The 20,761-nt window shown below is 46.2% G+C and overlaps 1 protein-coding gene across 5 annotated transcripts in view; it reads left to right on the top strand.

The window, feature by feature from the left end:
* The first annotated feature begins 8,589 nt into the window (after positions 1-8,589).
* Positions 8,590-20,761, top strand: part of TUB (TUB bipartite transcription factor) — a 79,869-nt gene continuing 67,697 nt past the window's right edge. Inside the window, exon 1 of one of the 5 annotated variants that reach the window (XM_073882971.1) lies at positions 8,590-9,289. In XM_073882971.1, the coding sequence (XP_073739072.1) occupies positions 9,124-9,289 (166 nt within the window). In that variant the 5' untranslated portion in view covers positions 8,590-9,123. The remainder of the gene's footprint in view (positions 9,290-20,761) is intronic. The other 4 variants (XM_073882970.1, XM_073882968.1, XM_073882969.1 and 1 more) reach the window with 4 other exon arrangements.

Raw genomic sequence — 20,761 nt, 5'->3', positions numbered from 1 at the left:
GTACAGGTAAACTGAGTTTCATGCTCTCCTGAGACTGGGTGTGTGAGATGAGGGCTTCAGCAGGGGATTGGCATCTTGCTTGGTTCTGCCCATCCTGGATGGAGAGACCATTTCATCTTCCAACACCCACAGAATAGCTAACAGCCAGACCTAACCCCAACAAGCCTCACTCAGTTCTCCTGGAAGAATCAAGGGATCTGTTCACTCGGCACAGCTTATTACTCTGATACCAGGTTCTAGCAGAGCTGATGAAGAAATTAGCATTTCTCCTACATACTAGCCATGATCAGCATTTCCAGGAATGTTCAAATAGGGCCAAATCGCTGGAACGGCGTTGCTTCTCATTGCAATGTTCAGGAATCCATGCGTGCTCGGTTATTCAAGTCCTTACAGGGCTAACAGAATTCCAGTTTTCTCCCTCTACCCCAGTGTGTCCCAGAAGGGAAAATAATTGCATTTGGTGATGATCTAGGCTGTGATTAGGATGATCTATCTCATCTGTCCCAGTCTATCTTCTGCCTCATTGGGGTTGCCAGCCCCATGCTATGTTTCTATCCCATGTTGATGGTCATCAGTTTTATAATGGTCTCTGTCCCAACTATGTTGGTCCTCCTGTCTGTGGTAGTAAGGAGCACGGCTCTATCTATGCCTGAGGCCTTCTGAGTCATGGCCACTAGAGGGCTGCCTTGCACCGCTTAAAGGCCATTGGTTGCCAGTTCACATTCCTTGTACCTGAGTTTTCCAAGGGCCTGGTATAGGAAAAGCACTTTCTACTTTGGAGGGGCTAGGTTGGTACAAAATGAGTGACCAAAGCTTCCAGAGATGCTTCACCTCCAGGACCACCTTTGGTCACCTTTGAGCCACAGATTGATGACACCAAAATATCATACTCTGTCCCCACTCCAAAATCACTCTAAACACATACTAGTTTTCAAAACACGGTTTGGAGACACAGTTTTAAGTAAAACTCCTAGGGCCCACTCCCTTTCTGATCAGATTATAAGATACAAGCCCTCTATACAAAAATCCTGGAGCTGCCACTTCCCAGGATGGACCCTGGCCCAGGCCCTAAAGACCAAAATAAGGTTTCTGGGGCTTTCTATCCAGGGAAGGGGTGGTGCCAGGGCTAGTGTATAGTCCTAGACCCCTATAAAAGAATATGGTACTAGAGAATATGGCCCCTATAAAAGAATATGGTACTAGAGTTTTTGGCAGGTGAGTGAGGGACCCTCACCAAACTCTGGAGGTTGGAAGAGGGAGAAGGTGCAAGGCAGGATGGTGTCCAAGCCGTCCCAGGTGAGACTGCTCAGCTGATTTGAGGGGGCAAGAGATGGTTTGAGGTAAGTGTTAGCTAGGTATGGAAACCCCAAATTTAGACCTAGAGATTGAGCTGGAGGGGGAACATACTTAATTTGGGTCCCCTGAAAGCAGAACAGGGACTTGGGGGGAAAGGAGATAGTTTATGTGGAAGGTGATCTGTATTAGAAAAAGTACCACAACCTTGGTGTCTTTTAACAGTAGATATTTATTCTCTTAATTTATAGAGGCTAGAAGTCTGAAATCAAGGTGTTTGTGGGACCATTCCTCTGAAGCTTCTGGAGGAGGATCCTTCCTTGCCTTTTCCAAATGCCGGTAGCCCCAGATGTTCCTTGGTTTATAGCTGCAGCGCTTCTGTCTCAGCCTGTCATCATATGGCCTCCTTGTGTGTCTGTGTCCACATTTCCCTCTTATGAGGACACCAGTCATATTGGATAGGGCCCACCCTAATTACCTCATCTTAATTTTATTACACCTGGAGAGACCCTATTTCCATGTAAGGTCATATTCACAAGTGCCAGGGCTTAGGACTTCAACATATCTTTTTGGGGGGGATACAGTCAACCCATAATATGATCCAAGAAGCAGAAGTGAATGAAGACAAGGCAGGGAGGAAAACCAATACAGTGGAAGGTTTTAAACTAGTTATTTCCATGCCACTGAGAACCCTTTAAGGAACTGTGTAAAATACCCCCTTTGAATTCTGAAAGACTTGAAAACTGGGACATTTAACCAGTTCTCCCATTGGTCGAAGAATTTTTCAGCAGGTTAACTTCTTCCTACTCGTAGGCTCCATTCATGGGTGGGCTAAGTGTCCTTTCTTGGCTGGTTAGGAGAACTTGACACGAGAGCAATGGGCGTAAAACTGTCCAAGTATGCAGAAGTCAGCACAGGGCACTGAAAGTGTCTGCAAAGGTACACTCCTTGGCGTTGCTGAGACCTGCTCCTGCTCCACTCTGTCACGGACTCTTGAAGGCACTGGTCAGCTGCATGCTCTTTTTTTAAAAAAGGATTTTCAACAGGAGGGTGTTAGTGGAATAAACTACAGTTCCCCTGCTGCAGCTACTTCTAAGGCACAATTAATATTCATCATCTCCTTCCCCCGCAACCCCAACATCAAAGCTGGTCTGGGCTGCTCATGCCGAAGGGCTGAGCCCTTGTCTGCTTTGCCGTTACCAGGCTTTGTTGGCAGTGATTGCCTAGTTATTGTCATCCCCAGGGCTGAAAGCATCCAGAGACACTCCAGCACACACGTTTCAGATGAATCTCCCCTGATCCCATTATGCAGCAGCATCCTTAGCTCCTCTGGACAGTCAGGGATGATTGCTCCCTTCAGTATAATAAAACATTTTTTACCTGATGGTCCACTGCCTTGAGGAGCCCGAAGTGGAAAAATCCTGTGTTAACCAGTAGAAGACGTCCCCCCGGAGAATCAGGATCTCTAATCCAACAGAGCCAGCCACAGAAATGCGAAACAGTTTCTGTAAAGAGCTCACCAGAATGATGATGAAAGGAGCCAATCCTATTTTCACCCCTTGGTTACTTGGCCCTGTGTATTCTAACTACGGGGACATCGCACTGTATGTGACCTGATTGTTTAGTGCATATACTACATCCTGGAGGACAGTGACCTCTTCCATAGGATGTCACTCCAAAACTGGCTCCTTAGCTAAGCCTTTAATTTAAAAGGCCATTCCCACCTTCTACCCTTTGTTTCCAGGTAATGAAGTACATGGTAAGACCCCTTGTTTTACAAAACCATTGTCTCACACATCCTTTACCATAAAATACACCCTTTCAACTAAGACTTCACTATACAGAATTCCAGGTTGATAATTAGATAGTGGAGCCCCTGGAGAACGACTACAAGCATAAATCCATATTCCAAAAAGATTTCAGTTCCAAGAAGAACACATAGCTGCCCTCTGCAGGGTGGGAAGAGTCTGATGTAATCAGCTTACCACCAAGTGCTGGGGCAGTCTACTCAAGGAATGCAACCATAATGAGGGTCCAGCCTCTGAGAGTGCAGGTTGAGCATTCAGCAGCAGCAGTAGGTAAATCAGCATTGGTGAGAGGGACCCCCCGTTTGGTGGGCCCATGCAGAGCCTCCATCTCTGCCACACCCCCTCTCCATTCATGGGCCCATGCACTTAGTTGTTTGAGACAGAAACCAGTAGACAAGTCATTGTGTGTACCTGGTTATAGATGCTTCCTCTGCAGCAGAAGCTTTCCAATGAGCATTGACACGACAGTCAAAGGTCGGCGTAATCTGACACCTCTCCTATTTGTCCATCCATGCACCTTTTCCCCAGGCTTCCTTCTCTACTATTCCAATCTTGCTTCATCCAGGCCTCTGACCAACCGGTTGAGTTATTCTCCACTGCCCAGAGGCCCATGTACATTCTTGCCTCAGGCCATGCCTCCCTACACGCAAAGTTGATGGACGAGTTTACTGCCCACTAGGAGGATTTCCCTCACCACTCGCCTTTAGAACTTGTCCTCAGTGGGTATGTGGTATGGCTACAATTCATTTTTGTTTTGTACCATTGTATGAAGTCAACCCAAACATACTCCAGGCTCAAATTTTTTTCCTCCTATGACAGTGGTTGTAGGGAACACTCCCATAAGCAGGAATATGAGCTAAGGGAGCACGTGGGTGCAACAGGGCTAAATGGCATAGAGCCTAAATCACCTTTTCACATGGTTCACTTGCTGCTCTCTGGACCTGCCGGGACCCAATCCCAAATGTACTACTGTCGTCATACAATGAACTGCCCACTTAAGACTGGTGAACTAGTCAACATAATCCAGTTTATGACTGGTGGCCCAGATTACAATGGGCATTTCTAGTCATATAGTGTCTGATACCCCATTATCGGGTATTCACAGGCTCTGCTTGGGCCCCGCACACCATGAGCTGCTTTTTCAGATATAAGTCACTCTGTGCTGTAGAAGGCATGGCTTAGCTCTCAAGCCTAAAAGATCTACTGGAATTTTCCATAGACTCCACGCAGTGTTCTTGTCTAATAGGGACCTCTGGTGCTAATGGACTGTCACATCATAGAAACAAGAGTTAGGACAGTTGGCACCTCCTGATACTTAACAAAACTTCACTGCATATATAGTTGGACTCCTGCAATTGCTTTTAAAATCTCTACCATGAATTTTAAGAGCCTTTTGGTGGTGGTGATAGTGATGGTGGTTGGTTTGTTTTGGAGCTTAATGGTTGAACATTGACCCTGATTTACAACCAGCTGAGCCCTGCCTGGCCCCTCCTCAGGTTTCCAAATAGTCCAAAGCAAGCATCTCCCAACCCAGTGAGAGCCATAGTTAGCAACTATGGGACCACATCCCTGAGGATAAATAAAGGCCTGTTCCTGCCTTAGACAGCAGAGTCAGGGATGTTAAGAAAAATTATCTATCAATTTGTGTGGACTTCTTAGATCTCTATCTCCACCCTGATTGTTCACATATAGAAAGCCCTGAGGACTCAAAGTAGGGTTGAGAAGGTGTTCTTGTCCTTTCGTTATGTGTTTGGGATGGAGAAGAAGGGAGGTGGAGGTTAATGGATTAGACTATATTGTGGTTGTTCAGTTGGGCCTATGAAGGTGAAGCCACACTCCGAGTCGGGGAGTGGGGATGGCCCATCACATCAGTGATGTCATTCAAAGTGCCATTCACCTGGAGATGAAGCCCATCTCTCAGAACAGAAATGGGTGTCTTCCCCTCTTGACGGTGGGCATGCAGGTGTCAGGATGTCTAGGGAAGAAATCCAATAGGAGAGTCTGCCTTTTGGAATCAGACTATAGACATCTGCAAATGGCCAGGTGAATGGTGCATGGTCCTGGACCCTGCATTTGTGTATTTCCTGCGATGGGTTGGTTTATTTTCCTGTTGTCTTTCCTCTAAAATTAATGAAGTCTTTAAAGATTTAGCCAGTTCTAGCTACACTAAGAGAACATAGGGATTGTGTTCACCAGGACCAGAGTGTTAAAGGGAAACATTGCCTTTTAGGGCAAAACGTGGGTGGTAGCAATGGGACTAGAAACTGCTGGGATAAGGTGGGCCTTAGGGGCACAGTGTAGTGTGCACATGGTTCTGGCCAGCAGTGCTTTCTTCCAGAGTCTTACTTTGGAGGGTGTGGAACTTGTTGTAGTATGAGGGGTCGTTTCCCTTTAGAACCTTCCACCTCTGTTACTCCAGAGGATTTTTCCTTCCAGAATTTATTCTCCAGGGACATAGACTCCCAGGTCCCTGTTCCTCATTTTGCCATAGTGACTCTTGGTCTTAAGTCCCAGTTTTGGGTTTCTCCATTGCTTATGTGCTCTCCCAGAAACGTGCTAAACAGTTTGGCCTCACATGGCTGAGGGATCCCACCTTGCTATGGGGGTTCCAGGTAGCCTGGACCCTAGTTCCAGGACCACTATCTACAGCCCATCTCCTTTTATTTGGGGTAGTCTAGAAGGCCCCCCCAATAGGCCCAAGGATTTCCAAGAAGGGCATGTTCTCTTGGTCTCCTTTGCATTCCTGCTCCTAACTTAATTCTCAGTCTCCAGCTAGCTGCTCGGCTTGCTGTCCCCTTCCTGCTCCCTTTGTCCCACGTGTGGACCATGCCCTGCCTGCCACATTCCCCAAGCATCATTCCGACGAGGGGGTGGTATATACACATCAGACGTCTACTGGAGGTTTGGGGCTGACAACAGCACCACCGGGGAGCAGAAGCCAACTTAAAATAGCATATTAGATATCTTTGTTCCTCAGGTTCCTTGCTCAGCCCTGACTAGGAGTTTCTTACCAGCTCTTTTCCTTCTCAGACTCTAGCCCTCTGCCATGACACCTTCTCTTCTTACCCAACCTTCCTCTTTCTCTCCCAGCCCCAGCCTGTTTTCCAGCCATCCGTTAGCCACCAGAGGACAACTCCTACCTTCCTGTTGCTTTACTCTGCAGAGCATTCGAGTTTCCTTATTGCAGCTCTTCTGTGTAAACTAAATGGGACCCTTCCTCTCACATCCAAAAGACCCATTATTCAGTGTTCAAGGGAAAAGAACCGGCTCCACTGAGATGAATTCTGCCTGTCTGGTTATCTGTGGTGTAAAGCAACAACCGTTTTTATGTCTTCACAGGTTTTCTGGGTCAGGTCAGGGCACTCACAGCTGACTTGTCTCTCTTCCATAATATTTGGGGCCTCCGCTGGGAAGACTCAAGCATCTGGAAATGACTTGTAGGATGAGGTGTTGTTTTCTGCCGAAGGCTTCTTTCTTCTATGTGTGGTGCTTGGGTGATGTGAAGGCTGGGCTCAGCTGGGACTGCAACTGAAGCATCTATGCAGGACCTTTCCTTGCGGATTAGACTTCCTCACAGTACAGTGGCCAGAGGGTAGTTGGACTTCTTATATGGGGTCCCTTCCAGTAAACTGAGAGGCCATTTATTACTTAACCTCAGAAACCACATAGCGTAGAGATTCACGGTGAGGTATCACAGACCTTACTTCTCAGTGAGAGGAATGTCAAATATTCAGCGACCATGCTTTAAATCTGCCACAATCTCCCTCCCACAGAATGCTGACACATGGCTCCTGCCATTGATAAGGGTCAAGGGTCCTTTCCTCTGGGGCTTTGATAGGCTCTTCCATCTGCCTAGCTCAGGGCTTCTCCAGGGATCATCCCAGAATGTCTAGGATGTAGCTTTTCCACAGCTCTCAGCCCTGGCTCAGAACACCTGACTTTGGGCTTCTTATTTGTACATCTAGGGGTGTCAGGATTTGGAGGTGAGGGTCTGAGAGTCCAGCACACCTGCTGTTGGCTCTTACAGCTATAGAACTCTTGCCTTGTGCTAACTACCTGATTCCCCGATGATGTAGAGTATGTGTTTATTACTCCTGCCTCCAGTGGCCTCACCAAGGCAGGCTGCAGGGGCCGGGCAGCCAGTACCCAGTGTCAGCCTCAGGGGGTCTCTGTGACTCCTGGCTCTGAGCTAGCATGGCTTAGAGTGGGCTGATGCAGGACCTTTTATGTTGAGGGTGTTTCCTTCTTAGATTCTATTGCCCTTCCATCAGTCCTTTGGAGAAAGAACATCCTTGGACACTTATCTAATAACATATGAGTCAGCAGCTATGGGTTTTGGTTCTGCAGTGTCTGTGGGAGGTCCCACAAACCCCACACATTCTCCAGATAGGGGCATTCTCCAATCACCGTTACTCAAACAATGTAAGAAGGCCTCACACACTTGTAACAAGTTGATTCTGGAGTCCCAATCCACCACTCCTGAGATCATGGATATGCCAAGATGTGGTTCAGAAACAGTGGTTCTCTTTGGGAGTCGGTCTATTTATGTCAGTCTATAAACCCCACAAGGGAGTGACAGTTTCTGCTTGCTATTTACAGCCTTTTGCTGAGGACCAGGTCCTTGGTAAATACTGGTTAATGATGCATTTGCTCAACTCTGAGAGCCATGGGAAACCATGGGTTAGAGAGATGACTGTTGCCTGGGGTGGAGAACTCCAAAGCTGCAGGGACCAGTTATAAAAGTGAAAGAAGCTGGCCGGCTGGGGCCTGAGGCCCATAGGAGAACACATGCTCCTTGTAAGGAGGGCAGCCACTTCTCGGCCCTATTCCTGCCATGCTGCAGGCAGGTCCAAGGGTTGCCAGATTTGCTTAGTTTTCAAGAGGGGACAAAAAGTCCAATCTATTTAATTTCTCCATTAAGTGTTGTCAATTTAGTCAGTGAAAAACAAAACCACGTTTGTGGGCTGGATGCAACAGGTGTGCTGCCACTTGGAAGCCTGTAATCCACAGGGTTCACAGTGAGTCTGGTTTCACCGAGTTGCCCCTGATCCTTGGATTAGTGGAGCTCAATGGCTACTGCCCAGTGCTCTCCCTTCAGGGAACGCTGACACCTCCACTCTGCCCCTGGTCTCAGTCTCCCCACCACAGCTGCACCCAAAGATCCTTCTTAGGCTTCCACGACCTCGGCAAGAAGATTATACCTGTAAATCCCCCACAGCCAGCAGCCCAGGGTGGGGGAAGGGAGGGGAAGGAGGGGCCGGCCCCTCTCCCCAGGGCCTTCCCTGGGTCATCCACTGCCAAGTATAGATGAAGAAGACACTCTCTGCTAGTTGAGTCAACACAGCTGGATTTTTTCCAAAGTAATTTTAGTAGTAATGAAGGGAAAGCACAAGGAAAATAAACAGAGCTGGCCTAGAAATGGGTGTGTTCTCAGAGCTTAGTCCTCTGAACCCAAGGGGGCCACTTTATGCTAAATAGCAGGGCCAAGGGAACCGGGGAATAGGGAAGGAGAAGTGGGTTTTCATTTGGGCAGTGAGGGGCCTGCGTCTCCACACTTTTAGGAGAGGGAACTCGGGTAAAGGATTTACGTGCTAGGGGAAAAGGGGCTGGGAGGTGGCCGAGGTCCTCAAAATTCAGGGGTGAGTATTCCCATTCCTGAGAAGGGGAGTAATTGGAGTGGAAGATTGGAGGGATTGAATGGCTGTGACTCCACGCCAGGAAGGGAGAGGCGTCTCTGCAGAGGAGCCCGAGTACGGCGAGCAGAAGGGACAGCCTCGTAGCAATCCCTGTCCCGGGAAGGTTTGAAAGCTGCGGTGCCCTAGTGACGCCGGAAAAGATGGAGCGGTTGCCATGGCGACGCGGAGCGCACATCGGAAATAAATAAAACGTCCCGGCTGCAGCAGCCGCGCCCCCGCGGGACTGGAGCGCGGGGGAGGGGGCCCCGCGGGTCCGGGTCCCCGCAGCCCGCGCGTCCCCGCCATTGGCAGAGCCGGAGGGGGGGTTACCCCCCCCGGGGGGGCGAATGGTACGGTCCTCCGCCCGCGCCCCGGCCGGGCCTGCAGAGAGCGAGCGCCGAGCCCCGCGCAGCCGCTGCCGCCGCCGCGGAGCCGGAAGCCGAGCTGGGAGGCGGCGATGGAGGGAGTCAGCAGCCACCGGACCCTGTCCTACAGCCGCTGGAGCTACGACAGGTAGGGCGGCCGCCTACAGCGTGGGCTCCCCCGGGCTTCCGTGTGGCCCTGCGTGGGCGCCCTCCCCCGCGCCCACAGCGGCGGGGGAAGCAGCGCTAGCGGGGAGCAGACCCCGGGGCTGCACCCGGACCCTCGAGCGTCCGGGTCGTCGGAACCGGGAGCCGCGGACATCCGGAGCCGAGCGGAGGGTGTCCTCACACCTGCGGGGCAGAGCCGGCAGAGGACACCGGGGTACCGGGACCCGCGAGCGGCCACCCACCTCGCACCCCACCCCCACCCCAGTCCGGCTGCCCTGCGGTGGCCCCCCCAGCGCCGCAACAGCAAGAGGGAGCGTGGAGGGGCTGCTGGGCGGGCCGCGCAATGGGGCGAGGCGGGGTCCCCCGCTCTGGCGGGGGGGAAGCGCCCCCGCTCGCTGCCCAGACCTGCGGGTCGCCCGCCGCCTGCTCCGCGGGGCGGGAGGGCAGCCCCGGGCCGGCTGTCGGGGCGCGCGCCGGGTTGCCAGGCTCCCCGCCCGCCCCGCGGGGACCGAGAGAGGCTGCCGGCGTGGGCGGCTGGGCGCCGCGCTCCCCACGCACTCGTCCTGCCGGGAGGAATCATCCTTCCAGGTGAAGTGAAAAAAATGAGGACAGCCGAATGAGTTGGTCATCAAGCGGAGATTTATTCTGAGATTTTTGTCCTTTCTGCCTATTTTTGGTGTGTTAAATGTCACTTCGCTTTTTAAAATGAAACCATGATGATAGTAGATAGGTTTTTGTTGTTGTTGTTCTCAAAGTTCATAACCCCATGAGGATCTCTGGAGTTAAATTGTCTGACCCATGGCCCTAAATAGTGAGAGCTGGAAGAGAAACTTCATGAACTGGACTGCTCTCCCCTTCCTCAATCCTGCTTCTGGCGCGCTCCTTCCCTTAACTCTTCTAAACACCTTCCTGCATCTCTGACAGCCAGTCTTTCGAGATTCCGGAGGAACAGGTGTCCCTTCTGCCCCAGCTGCATCCCCCTAGGACCCTATTGACTCTCCCCCAATTGATCCCATCTTTTTCCTTTCTCGCCTTTCCTTCTACTGTCAATGTCTCAGCCTGTAAACCTATTAAAGCTTGTCAGCCTCCCTCCTCAAGACGAGTGCAACTGGTACACCCCTTTGTTTGCTTTCAAGGCCTTCTTTAGGGGGGAAATGTGGTCTGAGTTGGTTGATTCATTTTCCTCCTGAACCCTGCACTGCACAATCCTAGCCATCTGCTTGCTGCTCACCACCCAATTCCAGTGAAGGTGCCCTTTTGAAAAGTAGTGTTTCCTACGGAGAGGAAGTCGAAAATGATCAGAGTATTAAACTTAAAATAATAAACCCTCCAAGCTTGTGTTCAAATCCCAAACCACACATTCATTTGCTTATTCAACAAATATGTATTGACTGCAAACTATGTGTGAGGCCCTGGAGATAAGGAGATAAAAAGACACAATTCCCTCCCCCAGAGGAGCTCACAGTCTAGATTCTAATAGAAATCAGTGGTAGCATATGCCAAAGGCCTAATACCTATATAGAAGGGAAATTTTAAATTGAGAAGTTCTATATAATAACTAAATATTTTCCCTACAAAAACAGCAAGACTCGAATCAGACAGCCTGGGTTCAAACCCTGACTCCACCCAACTCACCTGGAACAAGTCACTTTCCCTCTCTAGGCTTCAGTTTTTTCTGTGAAGTGGGAAGGATTAGAAGGATTAGATGAGTTAACATAGTAATAAATGATACCCATTGCTGTTTTGTTCATAAATATTGTAAATGTCTCCGAGAACATAGAGGCTTAGTTTGAAAATCGTTCTCTTTTTTAGACTCCTGAATAAAGAGTTTTCCTGGGGTTCTGTCCTCAGCATGCTTTTCTTCTCACCCTGACAGTCTCAAAACTGGGGAGCCATGGGAAGAAAGTCGCTTCCCTGGCCTGTGTCCAAACTAACTGAATCTCAGTCTCCAGACGTGGAACTCTGGAGTCAAGGTTTGCGTAATCCTTCCCAGATGATCTGGATAGGGCTGGTTCAGCTTTTCCTCTGGAAGCATTGGTCTGTATCACCCACCTCCATTCTCGTGTTAGTACTGAGTTTTTAAAAATTTTTAAGAATTGAATTATTTAAAAATTGCATAGTCCTCAATAAACTGTTAAGAATATTATATAAGCAACACATGTATGTAGTACCCAGGTATTAAAAGTGAAATTCTGAGGCGCCTGGGTGGCTCAGTCATTAAGCATCTGCCTTCGGCTCAGGTCATGATCCCAGAGTCCTGGGATCGAGCCCCCGCATCGGGCTCCCTACTCTGCGGGAAGCCCGCTTCTCCCTCTTCCATTCCCCCTGCTTGTGTTCCCGTTCTCTCTGTGTCTCTTCTCTGTCAAATAAATAAAATCTTTAAAAAAAAATTAAAAAATAAAAGTGAAATTCTGTGATCCTGCTGCCCCCATCCCCACCCCCTAGAAGCAACCATTAACAGTTAACACTTTCTGACCCTGTTCTCTGGCTTCTGCCCCCACCACGTCTTTGAACCCGGGAAACCACTCTCCTCCACATCCCTGCAGAAGTTGACCTCTCTGCATTATATTACCTGTTCTTTTCATCTCTTTCCGCCTTTGCTTCTCAGGCCATATGTATATCAGTTATCTATTGCCTTGTAGCAAATTACTCTTAAATTTAACGGCTTAAAATACTAGTTGTTCTAATTAGCTCAAGATTCTGTGGCTAGCAGTTTGGGCTGGGCTCAGCTGGGCAGTTTTTGTGATCTGGCCCGGGCGTGGCTTCTCTTGGCTGTTGGCTGTACTTGCTAGCATGTGTGGTGCCTCAGCTGGGGAGGCTAGCACATCTGGAGCCTCTCGGGAGGGGGGTGGTGGTTAGAGATTGAGAGAGAGAGAGAGAGAGAGAGAGAGAGAGAGAATGATGCTCTCTCATCTTCCAGCAGGCTAGCCCAGGTTTGTTCACATGCTGGTAGATTCCCAGTGAGAAAGCAGAAGCAGAAGCTACAACGGCTCTTGAGGCCTAAGTTTGGGACAGGCACATCACTCTGCCACATTGTACTGGTCAAAGAAAGTAAAAATGTCAACCCACATTCAAGGGAGAGGAATAAGTTTCACCTCTTGAAGGGAAGAGCTATAAAGAATTTGTGGCCATTTTTACAATCTACCCCAATATGCAGCTTACATTTCTTTAATTGCTCACTCCTTTTGGTCCCCACTGTGCCAGTGTGAGCACATGCCAAAATTCCCCTCTCTTCCATTCTGTTCTCAGGCTACACCCCGGTCCCGGTTATCACCTCAGTGCTTTTAACATAGAAATCCATATCTTCAACTCCAGTCTCTTTGCTGAGCCTGAACCTTACATCTCTAAATGCTTGTGGACATCTCCACGTATATATTCCACCAACACCCTGAACTCAGTGTATTCAAAGCCAGACGCTTCACTGATAACTCTGTATTCCCTATTCAGCATCCTTGTAGCCAAAGGAACTCCTCAAAACTTTGACGGTGACCTTGAACTCTTCAAGTCTAACCATTCCATCTGTCTCTTCTTATCTGTATCCCTGATTGTTATGAAGATAAAATGAAATGATTCATGAAAGATGACTGGCATGGAGTGCGTATCCTCAAGTCCATGTGTTCTCAAGAGCTTGGCACTTGCTTAACATTCTTGCCTCCATTCAAGCTCCAGTCATGATCCCAGAGGTTTCAGGGCTATGTACATCACCACATAGCACTCTTCACTCACAATTTCTGGACCTTTGCCATTCTAGAAACTTCTTTTCAGTTATTCACAAGACACATTCCTAGATGTTGGCCCCTGAGATTGCCTCACTTCTGATATCTTACGTGCTAATATCAATCTCTGGCCTCCTGTACCTCCCTCATACATTCTTCCCACCACATTATCGAGTCATCCAGTGCCTTCATGTCTGCATTTTCTCCTGCCAGCATTTTCCTGGCCTCTCCTCTTCCTTTCCCAGCCTGGACCACGTGGGAGATCATCTGAGTCACTCACTACCATCACTTTCTGTTTCCTTGCACATGCTCACCACCACTCCAGCCCTGCATGGACCAGCGGTAGAACCCCCACCTCCTTTGTCATCGTGGCGTCAGAACACTGCCACAACAACTGTGCAGCCCTGCCGACTGTTACCACGTGCAGGGACTTCCTCTTCTGCTGTGCTGTCAGCAGTCTTTCCCTTCTCCCTGCTTAGCTTCACTCCCATTCCCCCACAGCTGCTCTTCTGTATCATTGTCAAGGCCCCTCTTACTGGAACATGATATTTCAGCAGAGACCTATACAAAGCAAGGGAGTGAATGGGGAAGAATGTTCCATGGAAGGGGGAACAGCAAGTAAAAAGGTTGTAAGGTAGGAGTGTGCTTAGTGTATTTCAGTACAGCAAGGAGGCCAGTGTGTCCCTTTATAACACTTCCTTCCGCCAACCCCTACCCTCCTCCTATCCTCAGGGAACCACTGATCTGATTTGTTTGCATATCCTAGAATCTTATATAATTGGAATCATTCAGTGGGTACTTCTTTTTTGGTCTTTTTTCATGCAGCCATAGTTATTTTGATATTTTTCCATGTTGTTGCATGACTCAGTAGTTCATTTCTTTTTCTTTTTTTTTTTTTTTTTGCTGAGTAGTATTCGATTATGTGGAGATGCCACAGTTTGTTTATCCATTCCTCTGTTGGTAGACACTTAAGTGGTTTCCACTTTTTGGCTCTTACAAATATAACTTTCGTGATTGTTTATGCACAGGCCTTTGTATAAGACATATGTTTTTATTTCTCTTGGATAAATACCTACGAATGGGATGGCTGGATCACCTGGTAGGTATACATTATTTTTTGGTTTTGGTAGGTATACATTTAACTTTTTAAAAATTGCAACTTTTCCAAAGTGGTTGTACCATTTTACATTCCCCTGAGCAGTGTATGAGAGTTCCAATTCCTCTATATCCTTGGGACAACTTGGTATGGTCAGTCTTCTAAATTTTGGCCATCTAATAGTTATGTAGTGGTGATGGGTTATTGTGACTTTATCTGCATTTCTTTAATGATTAATGATATTGAGCATAATTTCATGTGCTTATTTGCCATCCATGCTTCTTTTGGGGGAAGTATCTGTTAAAATCTTTTCCCCATTTGTTATTGGGTGATTTGTGTCCTTACTATTGAGTTTTGAGAATTCTTTGCATATTCTGGATGCATGTCCTTTATCAGATATGTGACCTGCAAATACTTTCTCCAAGTCTGTGGCTTTCTTTTCAGTCTCTTATATATTTTGAAGAGCAGAAGTCTAGCTCTCTGCAGCCCAATTTACCAATGTATTCTTTTTTTTTATGTTCAGTTAGCCAGCATATAATACATCATAAATTTTTGATGTAGTGTTCAACAATTCATTAGTTGCATATAACACCCATGCTCATCACAACACGTGCCCTCCTTAATACCCATCACCCAGTTACCCCATCCCCACCCCCCTCCCTTCTGTAACCCTCAGTTTGTTTCCCAGAGTCCAGAGTCTCTCATGGTTTGTCTCCCTCTCTGATTTCTTCCCATTCAGTTTTCCCTCCCTTCCCCTGTGGTCCTCTGTGTTATTCCTTATGTTCCACGTATGAGTGAAACCATATGATAATTGTCTTTCTCTGCTTGACTTATTTCACTTAGCATAATCCCCTTCAGTTCCATCCATGTCGGTGCAAATGGTGGGTACTCATCCTTTCTGATGGTTGACTAATATTCCATTGTATATATGGACCACATCTTCTTTATCCATTCATCTGTTGAAGGGCATCTCAGCTCCTTCCACAGTTTGGCTATTGCGGACACTGCTGCTATGAACATTGGGGTGCATGTGCCCCTTCTTTTAACTACATCTATATCTTTGCAGTATGGATTGTGCTCCTAGTGTCTTATCTAAGAAATCATGGCCTAATGCAAAGCAACAAATGTTTTCTCTTAGGAATTTTCTAATTTTAGGCTTAACATTTTAGGTCTGTGCTTCATTTTGAGTTAACTTTTGTATATGGAATGAGGTTCATTGAAAAAAAGAAAGATATCTCATTGTTCCAGCACCACTTGTTGAAAGGACTTTACTTTTTTTGCATCTTTATCAAAAACCAGTTGTCATTGTATTTGTTTCTCTACTCTCTGTTCTGTTCCATTGATCTATTTGCTTTTCTCGATGCTGGTACCACACTATGTGGATGACTTTAGCTTTGTAAAGGGTCTTGAAATCAGGTAGTTTTGGACCTTCAACTTCATTGTTGTTGTTGTTGTTGTTCTTCTTCTTCCCCGCTCCCCAATCAGAAGACACATTTATTACTCTAGAGTTGTGAAGATCTCTTTGCAGTTATTGCAGTGTTTAAGGCCCTGCCCAGGGTCCATACCCAATCCTCAAGCTACTTGGCAAGTAAAATCAAAAGGTTGCCTGGTGAGTGTGGAGTCAAAGCAAGATCAAAGGAATGACTTGGAGAGTCATTCACCCAAGCCCTGGAGAAACCAGGATGGTCTTCTTCAAAGGTGTTTGGCTATTCTGGGCCCTTGTTAATTTCACATTCCTTTTACAAAGAGATTTTCAAGTTCTGCAAAAACAAAACAAAACAAAAGCCTGCTGGGTTCTAATTAGGATTGTGTTGAATCTATAGATCAATGTGGGGAGAGTTGACTCTTGGTAATGTTGGGCTTTCCACCTATAAACGTGATATATCTTTCAGTTTATTTAGATCATCTTTCATTTCTCTCAGGCGTATTTTGTAGTTTTCAGAGTGTAAGTCTTTCACTTCTTTTATAAGATTTATCCTGAAGTATTGCATATTTTTCAATGATGTTGTAAATAGTATATTTTTCATTCAATTTCCAATAGTTAATTGTCAGTGTATAACAATGCAGGTATTTTTTTTTTACTGTAGTCATATATAGAACATAAAATTAGCCAATTCCTTGATTTCTAAGTGTACAGTTCAGTGGCATCAAGTACATTCACAGTGTTGTGTAACCATCACCACTATTTCCAAATCTTATTCATCACTCCAAACAAACACTTTGTACTTAGTAAGAAATAACTCCTCACTGGCCCCTCTCCCCAGCCCCTGGTAACCTCCAATTTCCTTTCTGTTTTTATGAAGTTTCCTATTCTAGATATTACATGTAAGTGGAAGCATACAGTATTTTTCCTTTTGTGTCTGGCTACTTCACCTAACATGATGTCTTCAAGGTCCCTCCATGTTGTAGTGTACATGAGTACATCCTTCCCTTCCTGATTGAATAATATCACACTGTGTGCATGGTTTGTTTCTCCCTTACTCTGTTTTTTTTTTTTTTTTAAGATTTGTTTATTTATTTATTTGACAGAGAAAGAGAGACAGCGAGAGAAGGAACATGAGCAGGGGGAGCGGGAGAGGGAGAAGCAGGCTTCCCGCAGAGCAGGGAGCCAGATGCAAAGCATGATCCCAGGACTCTGGGATCATGACCCGAGCAGAAGGCAGATGCCCAACGACTGAGACACCCAGGCGCCCCCTCCCTTACTCTGTTGATGGACACTTGGGTTGTTTTCACCTTTTGGCCATTGTGAAAATGCCACAGTGAACACTGGCATACAAATATGTGTTCCAGTCCCTGTTTTCAACTCTTTTGGGTGTATAATAGGAGTGAAATTGCTGGATCATACACGAATTCCATGTTTAGCTTTTGGAGGAACCACCCAGCTGGATTTGTTTTTTTGTTTTTTGGGTTTTGTTTTTTTAGATTTTATTTATTTGAGAGAGAGAGGGAGAGTGAGAGAGGGAGAGATCATGAAGGGGGGGAGGGTAGAGGGAGAAGCAGACTCCCTGCTGAACATGGAGCCTGATGTGGGACCCAATCCCAGAACCCTGGGATCATGACCTGAGTAGAAGGCAGATGCTTAACTGACTGAGCCACGCAGGCACCCTGCCCAGCTGTTTTTCACAGCAACTGCACCATTTTACCTTCCCAGCAGCAGTGCCTGAGGTTCCCATTTCTCCACATCCTCGGCAACACCTGTTATTTTCTGGTTTTAAACCATCCTGGGACCGGCAAAATGGTTTCTCACTGTGGTTCTGATTGACATTTCCCTGATGAGTGATGTTGAGCATCTTTTCAGGTGCTTCTTGACCATTCATAGATCTTTAGAAAAATATCCATTCAAGTCCTTTGCCTATGTATTTTGTTTTTAAATGAACTCTTTATTGAAGTATATAACCTGCATATGAAAAAGTGCACAAGCCATAAGTGAAAAATTTGGTGAATTTTCACGAAGTGAATTCACTCTTGTGATCAGAACTGCTCCTTATTTCTGTCCTCTAACACAAGGGCTACCTCCATCCTGACCTCCATTAGACTGACTTCTAACTGGAGAGATTAGTTTTGTCTATTTTTAACTTAATTTAGGAGTACCAGGGGTACTCTTTTGTGTCTTCCGTCTTTAGTTTAACAGTGGATTCATCTATGGTTTTGCATGAAATTGCAATTTGCTCACTCTCATTGCTGTGTAGTATTCTGTGTGGATTTACCATAACTCACCCATTCCACTGTGACAGGTACTTGAGATGTGTCCCAGCTTTGGTTATTATTAATGCTGGACATTTTAATGCATGTCATTTGGTTGATATTTTTGGTGGTTTGATTTTTTTCAGCTTTACTGGGGTATAATTGACATGTAGAAGTTATATATATTTAAGAAGTACAACTTGATGTTTTGATATACATATGCTTTGTGAAATGATGACCACAATCAAGCTATTTAACATACCCATCACTTCACATACTTACCATTTTCTTTCTTTCTTTCTCTTTCTTTTCTTTTCCTTTCTTTTCTTTGTGTGTATGATGAGAAAACTTAAGATGTATCCTCATAGCAAATTTCAAGGATACAATACAGTATTGTTAATGACAGTCCCCATGCTGTACATCTGATCTCTAGAACTCATTCATCTTGGGTGACTGAAACTTCGTACCCTTTGACCAACATTTCCCCATTTTCCCCATCTACCCAGCCCCTGGCGACCACAGTTCTACTCTTCGCTTCTATGACTTTGACTATTTTAGATTCCACATAAAGTGAGATCATGCAGTATCTGTCTTTCTGTGACTGGCATTTTTCACTTAGCATAATGTCTTCCAGGTTCATCCATGTGGTCCTAAATGGCAACTTCCTTATTTTTTCAGGCCAAATAATATTTCATTGTATATATATATATATATATACACCATATTTTCTTTATCCATTCCTCTGTCAGTGGACGTTTAGGTTGCTTCCATATCTGGGCTATTGTGAATAATGCTGTGGGGAGCATGGGAGTGGAAATATCCCTTTGAGATCCAGATTTAATTTCCTTTGGAAATATATGCTGAAGCAGGATTGCTAGATCAGATGGTAGTTCTAGCTCTATTTTTAATTTCTTGAGAAACCTATACCATTTTCGGTAGCAGTTGTACCAATTTACAGTCCTACCAACAGTGAACAGAGGTTCACTTTCTTGATAATGCCCTTTGAAGCACAAGTTTCTAATTTGGAGGAAGTCCAATTTATCTATTTTTTTCTTTTGTTTAGCTTTTGCTGTCATATTTACAACTTCATTGCCAAATCCACAGTCATGAAAATTAACCGTTTTCTCTAAGTGGTTTTAGAGCATATATTTAGGTCATTGATCCATTTTGAGTTTGTTTTGGTGAGATGTAGGTCCAACTCCATTCCTTGGCGTGTGGAAATCCGGTATCCAGTTGTCTCAGCACCATTTGTTGAAGACACTATAGAATGGACGTAGCACTCTTGTCAAAAATCTATTGGCCATAGATGTATGAATTTATTCTTCGAGATGCCAATATCTCACTGTTTTGATTACTGCAGCTTTGTATGTTGTTTTGTTTTGTTTTGAGAGAGAGAAAGGGAGCATGGTGGGGGAGAGGTTTTGTTTTGTTTTGAGAGTTGGAGAGGGAGAGAGAAAATCCCAAGCAGGCTCCATGCTCAGTGGGGAGCCTGATGCAGGGCTCGACGTGGGGCTGGATCTCACAACCCTGAGATCATGACCCTGAGCTCATGACCTGAACTGAAACCAAGAGTTGGATGCTTAACCAACTGTGCCACCCAGGAGCCCCTATAGTAAGTTTTGGACAGGAGAAAAGGGCAAGGAAGCAAGGTGTGACCTGTATTAAACATGTCTAGGGAGGCCTGGGACTCCCAAAGAGTGTGTCACTGAGATGGCATAGAGGGGGCAGTACAAAGAGCTTGAGCTTTATTAGGCAGACCTGGTTCAAATCCCAGCTCTACTTCTTACTAGCTGTGTAAATGTAGCCCAGGTGGGAACATCTTTATTGTTTTGGTTGATTATAAAAATCATGTGTGCCACTTGTAGAAATAGAAGCGGCAAAGTTGAAACAGTTTAGAAGTGTATCAAGTAGATAGTTACTTAATATCCTTTAGTCTCAGTTTCCCCATCTATAAAATCAGGGTGATGATTTTCTTATAGTGAAGGGTCACTGTGGGAATTGAATTGTGTACACTCTCAGGTAGGCTGTGAATTAGAAACAGACCACATGCATATCCACTCTAGGCAGAGCGAAGATCCTAATTTAATTGGCCTGGAGCTTATTGGTGACAAGGGGACCCCACTGGCCAGGAGTCTCTACAACACATCTTGGTGCAGGTTTCTTTTGGTTCCCACACAGGACATGCAGTGCTGACGATACTCTCGGCAAAGATAGGTTTCTGCTAAGTTGAGAAAGTAGCCAAATTCTTATTGTAGAAGTAGCCCTTTGTACTTAGCGCTCACTTCACCGTTTCGAGAGTACTTAACATTAAAACAATGTGTGCTTCTCTTTTCAAGTTGTAGGCTCTCTTGTCACAAGAAAAAATGTTAGGTTTTCCTCTTCTTAAACCAACTTTATGTCCCCAAAGCCACATACTTTTGGCCAGGGTGGGGCTAGAGTGGGAGGGGAAGCTGGTCAGTGTCTCCATGTTCCCAAACAATGGCTCTAGCTTCAGCTTCCTAACGTTCCAGAAAGTTGTTCCTTCACAGTATTCAAAGCACTTGCACAGTGCATGTGTGACCTTGGGAAAGCTATTTAACTGCTGTGAGCCTCCGTGGCCTCATCACTAAAATGGACGTAATAGTACCTACAGGAAATAGTACCTATCGTTGGGAGGACTCAGTGAGTTAATATTTGCAAGGCTTAATAAATATAGAGTGCTTGGGGCAGCGCCTGGCACATGGTGAGTGCTATTATGTGCTGGCTGTGGTTATTATGAGCGGGCATATAGCAAGTATCCTCTACAAATATCAGGACTTTTCTGTCCAGTTGAACCTGAAAATTAGGTCATTCCTAGAACAGGGATAGGTATGGTGGCACAGGAAGGCTCTGCCCCAAGGTGGAGCTGTGTGAGGAGAATGGGCAGGTAAGGGGAGGCGGCTGAGGCACCTAGGGAGGTAGGTAGTCCAGGGACTGAAGA

This window comes from Callorhinus ursinus, unplaced genomic scaffold (genome assembly GCF_003265705.2).
Source record: "Callorhinus ursinus isolate GAN/ISIS: 27379988/994484 unplaced genomic scaffold, GSC_fseal_2.0 scaffold49, whole genome shotgun sequence".
Taxonomy (NCBI): domain Eukaryota; kingdom Metazoa; phylum Chordata; class Mammalia; order Carnivora; family Otariidae; genus Callorhinus; species Callorhinus ursinus.
The sequence above is the reverse complement of the archived record's forward strand: the minus strand, read 5'-3'. Positions and strand labels throughout refer to the sequence as shown.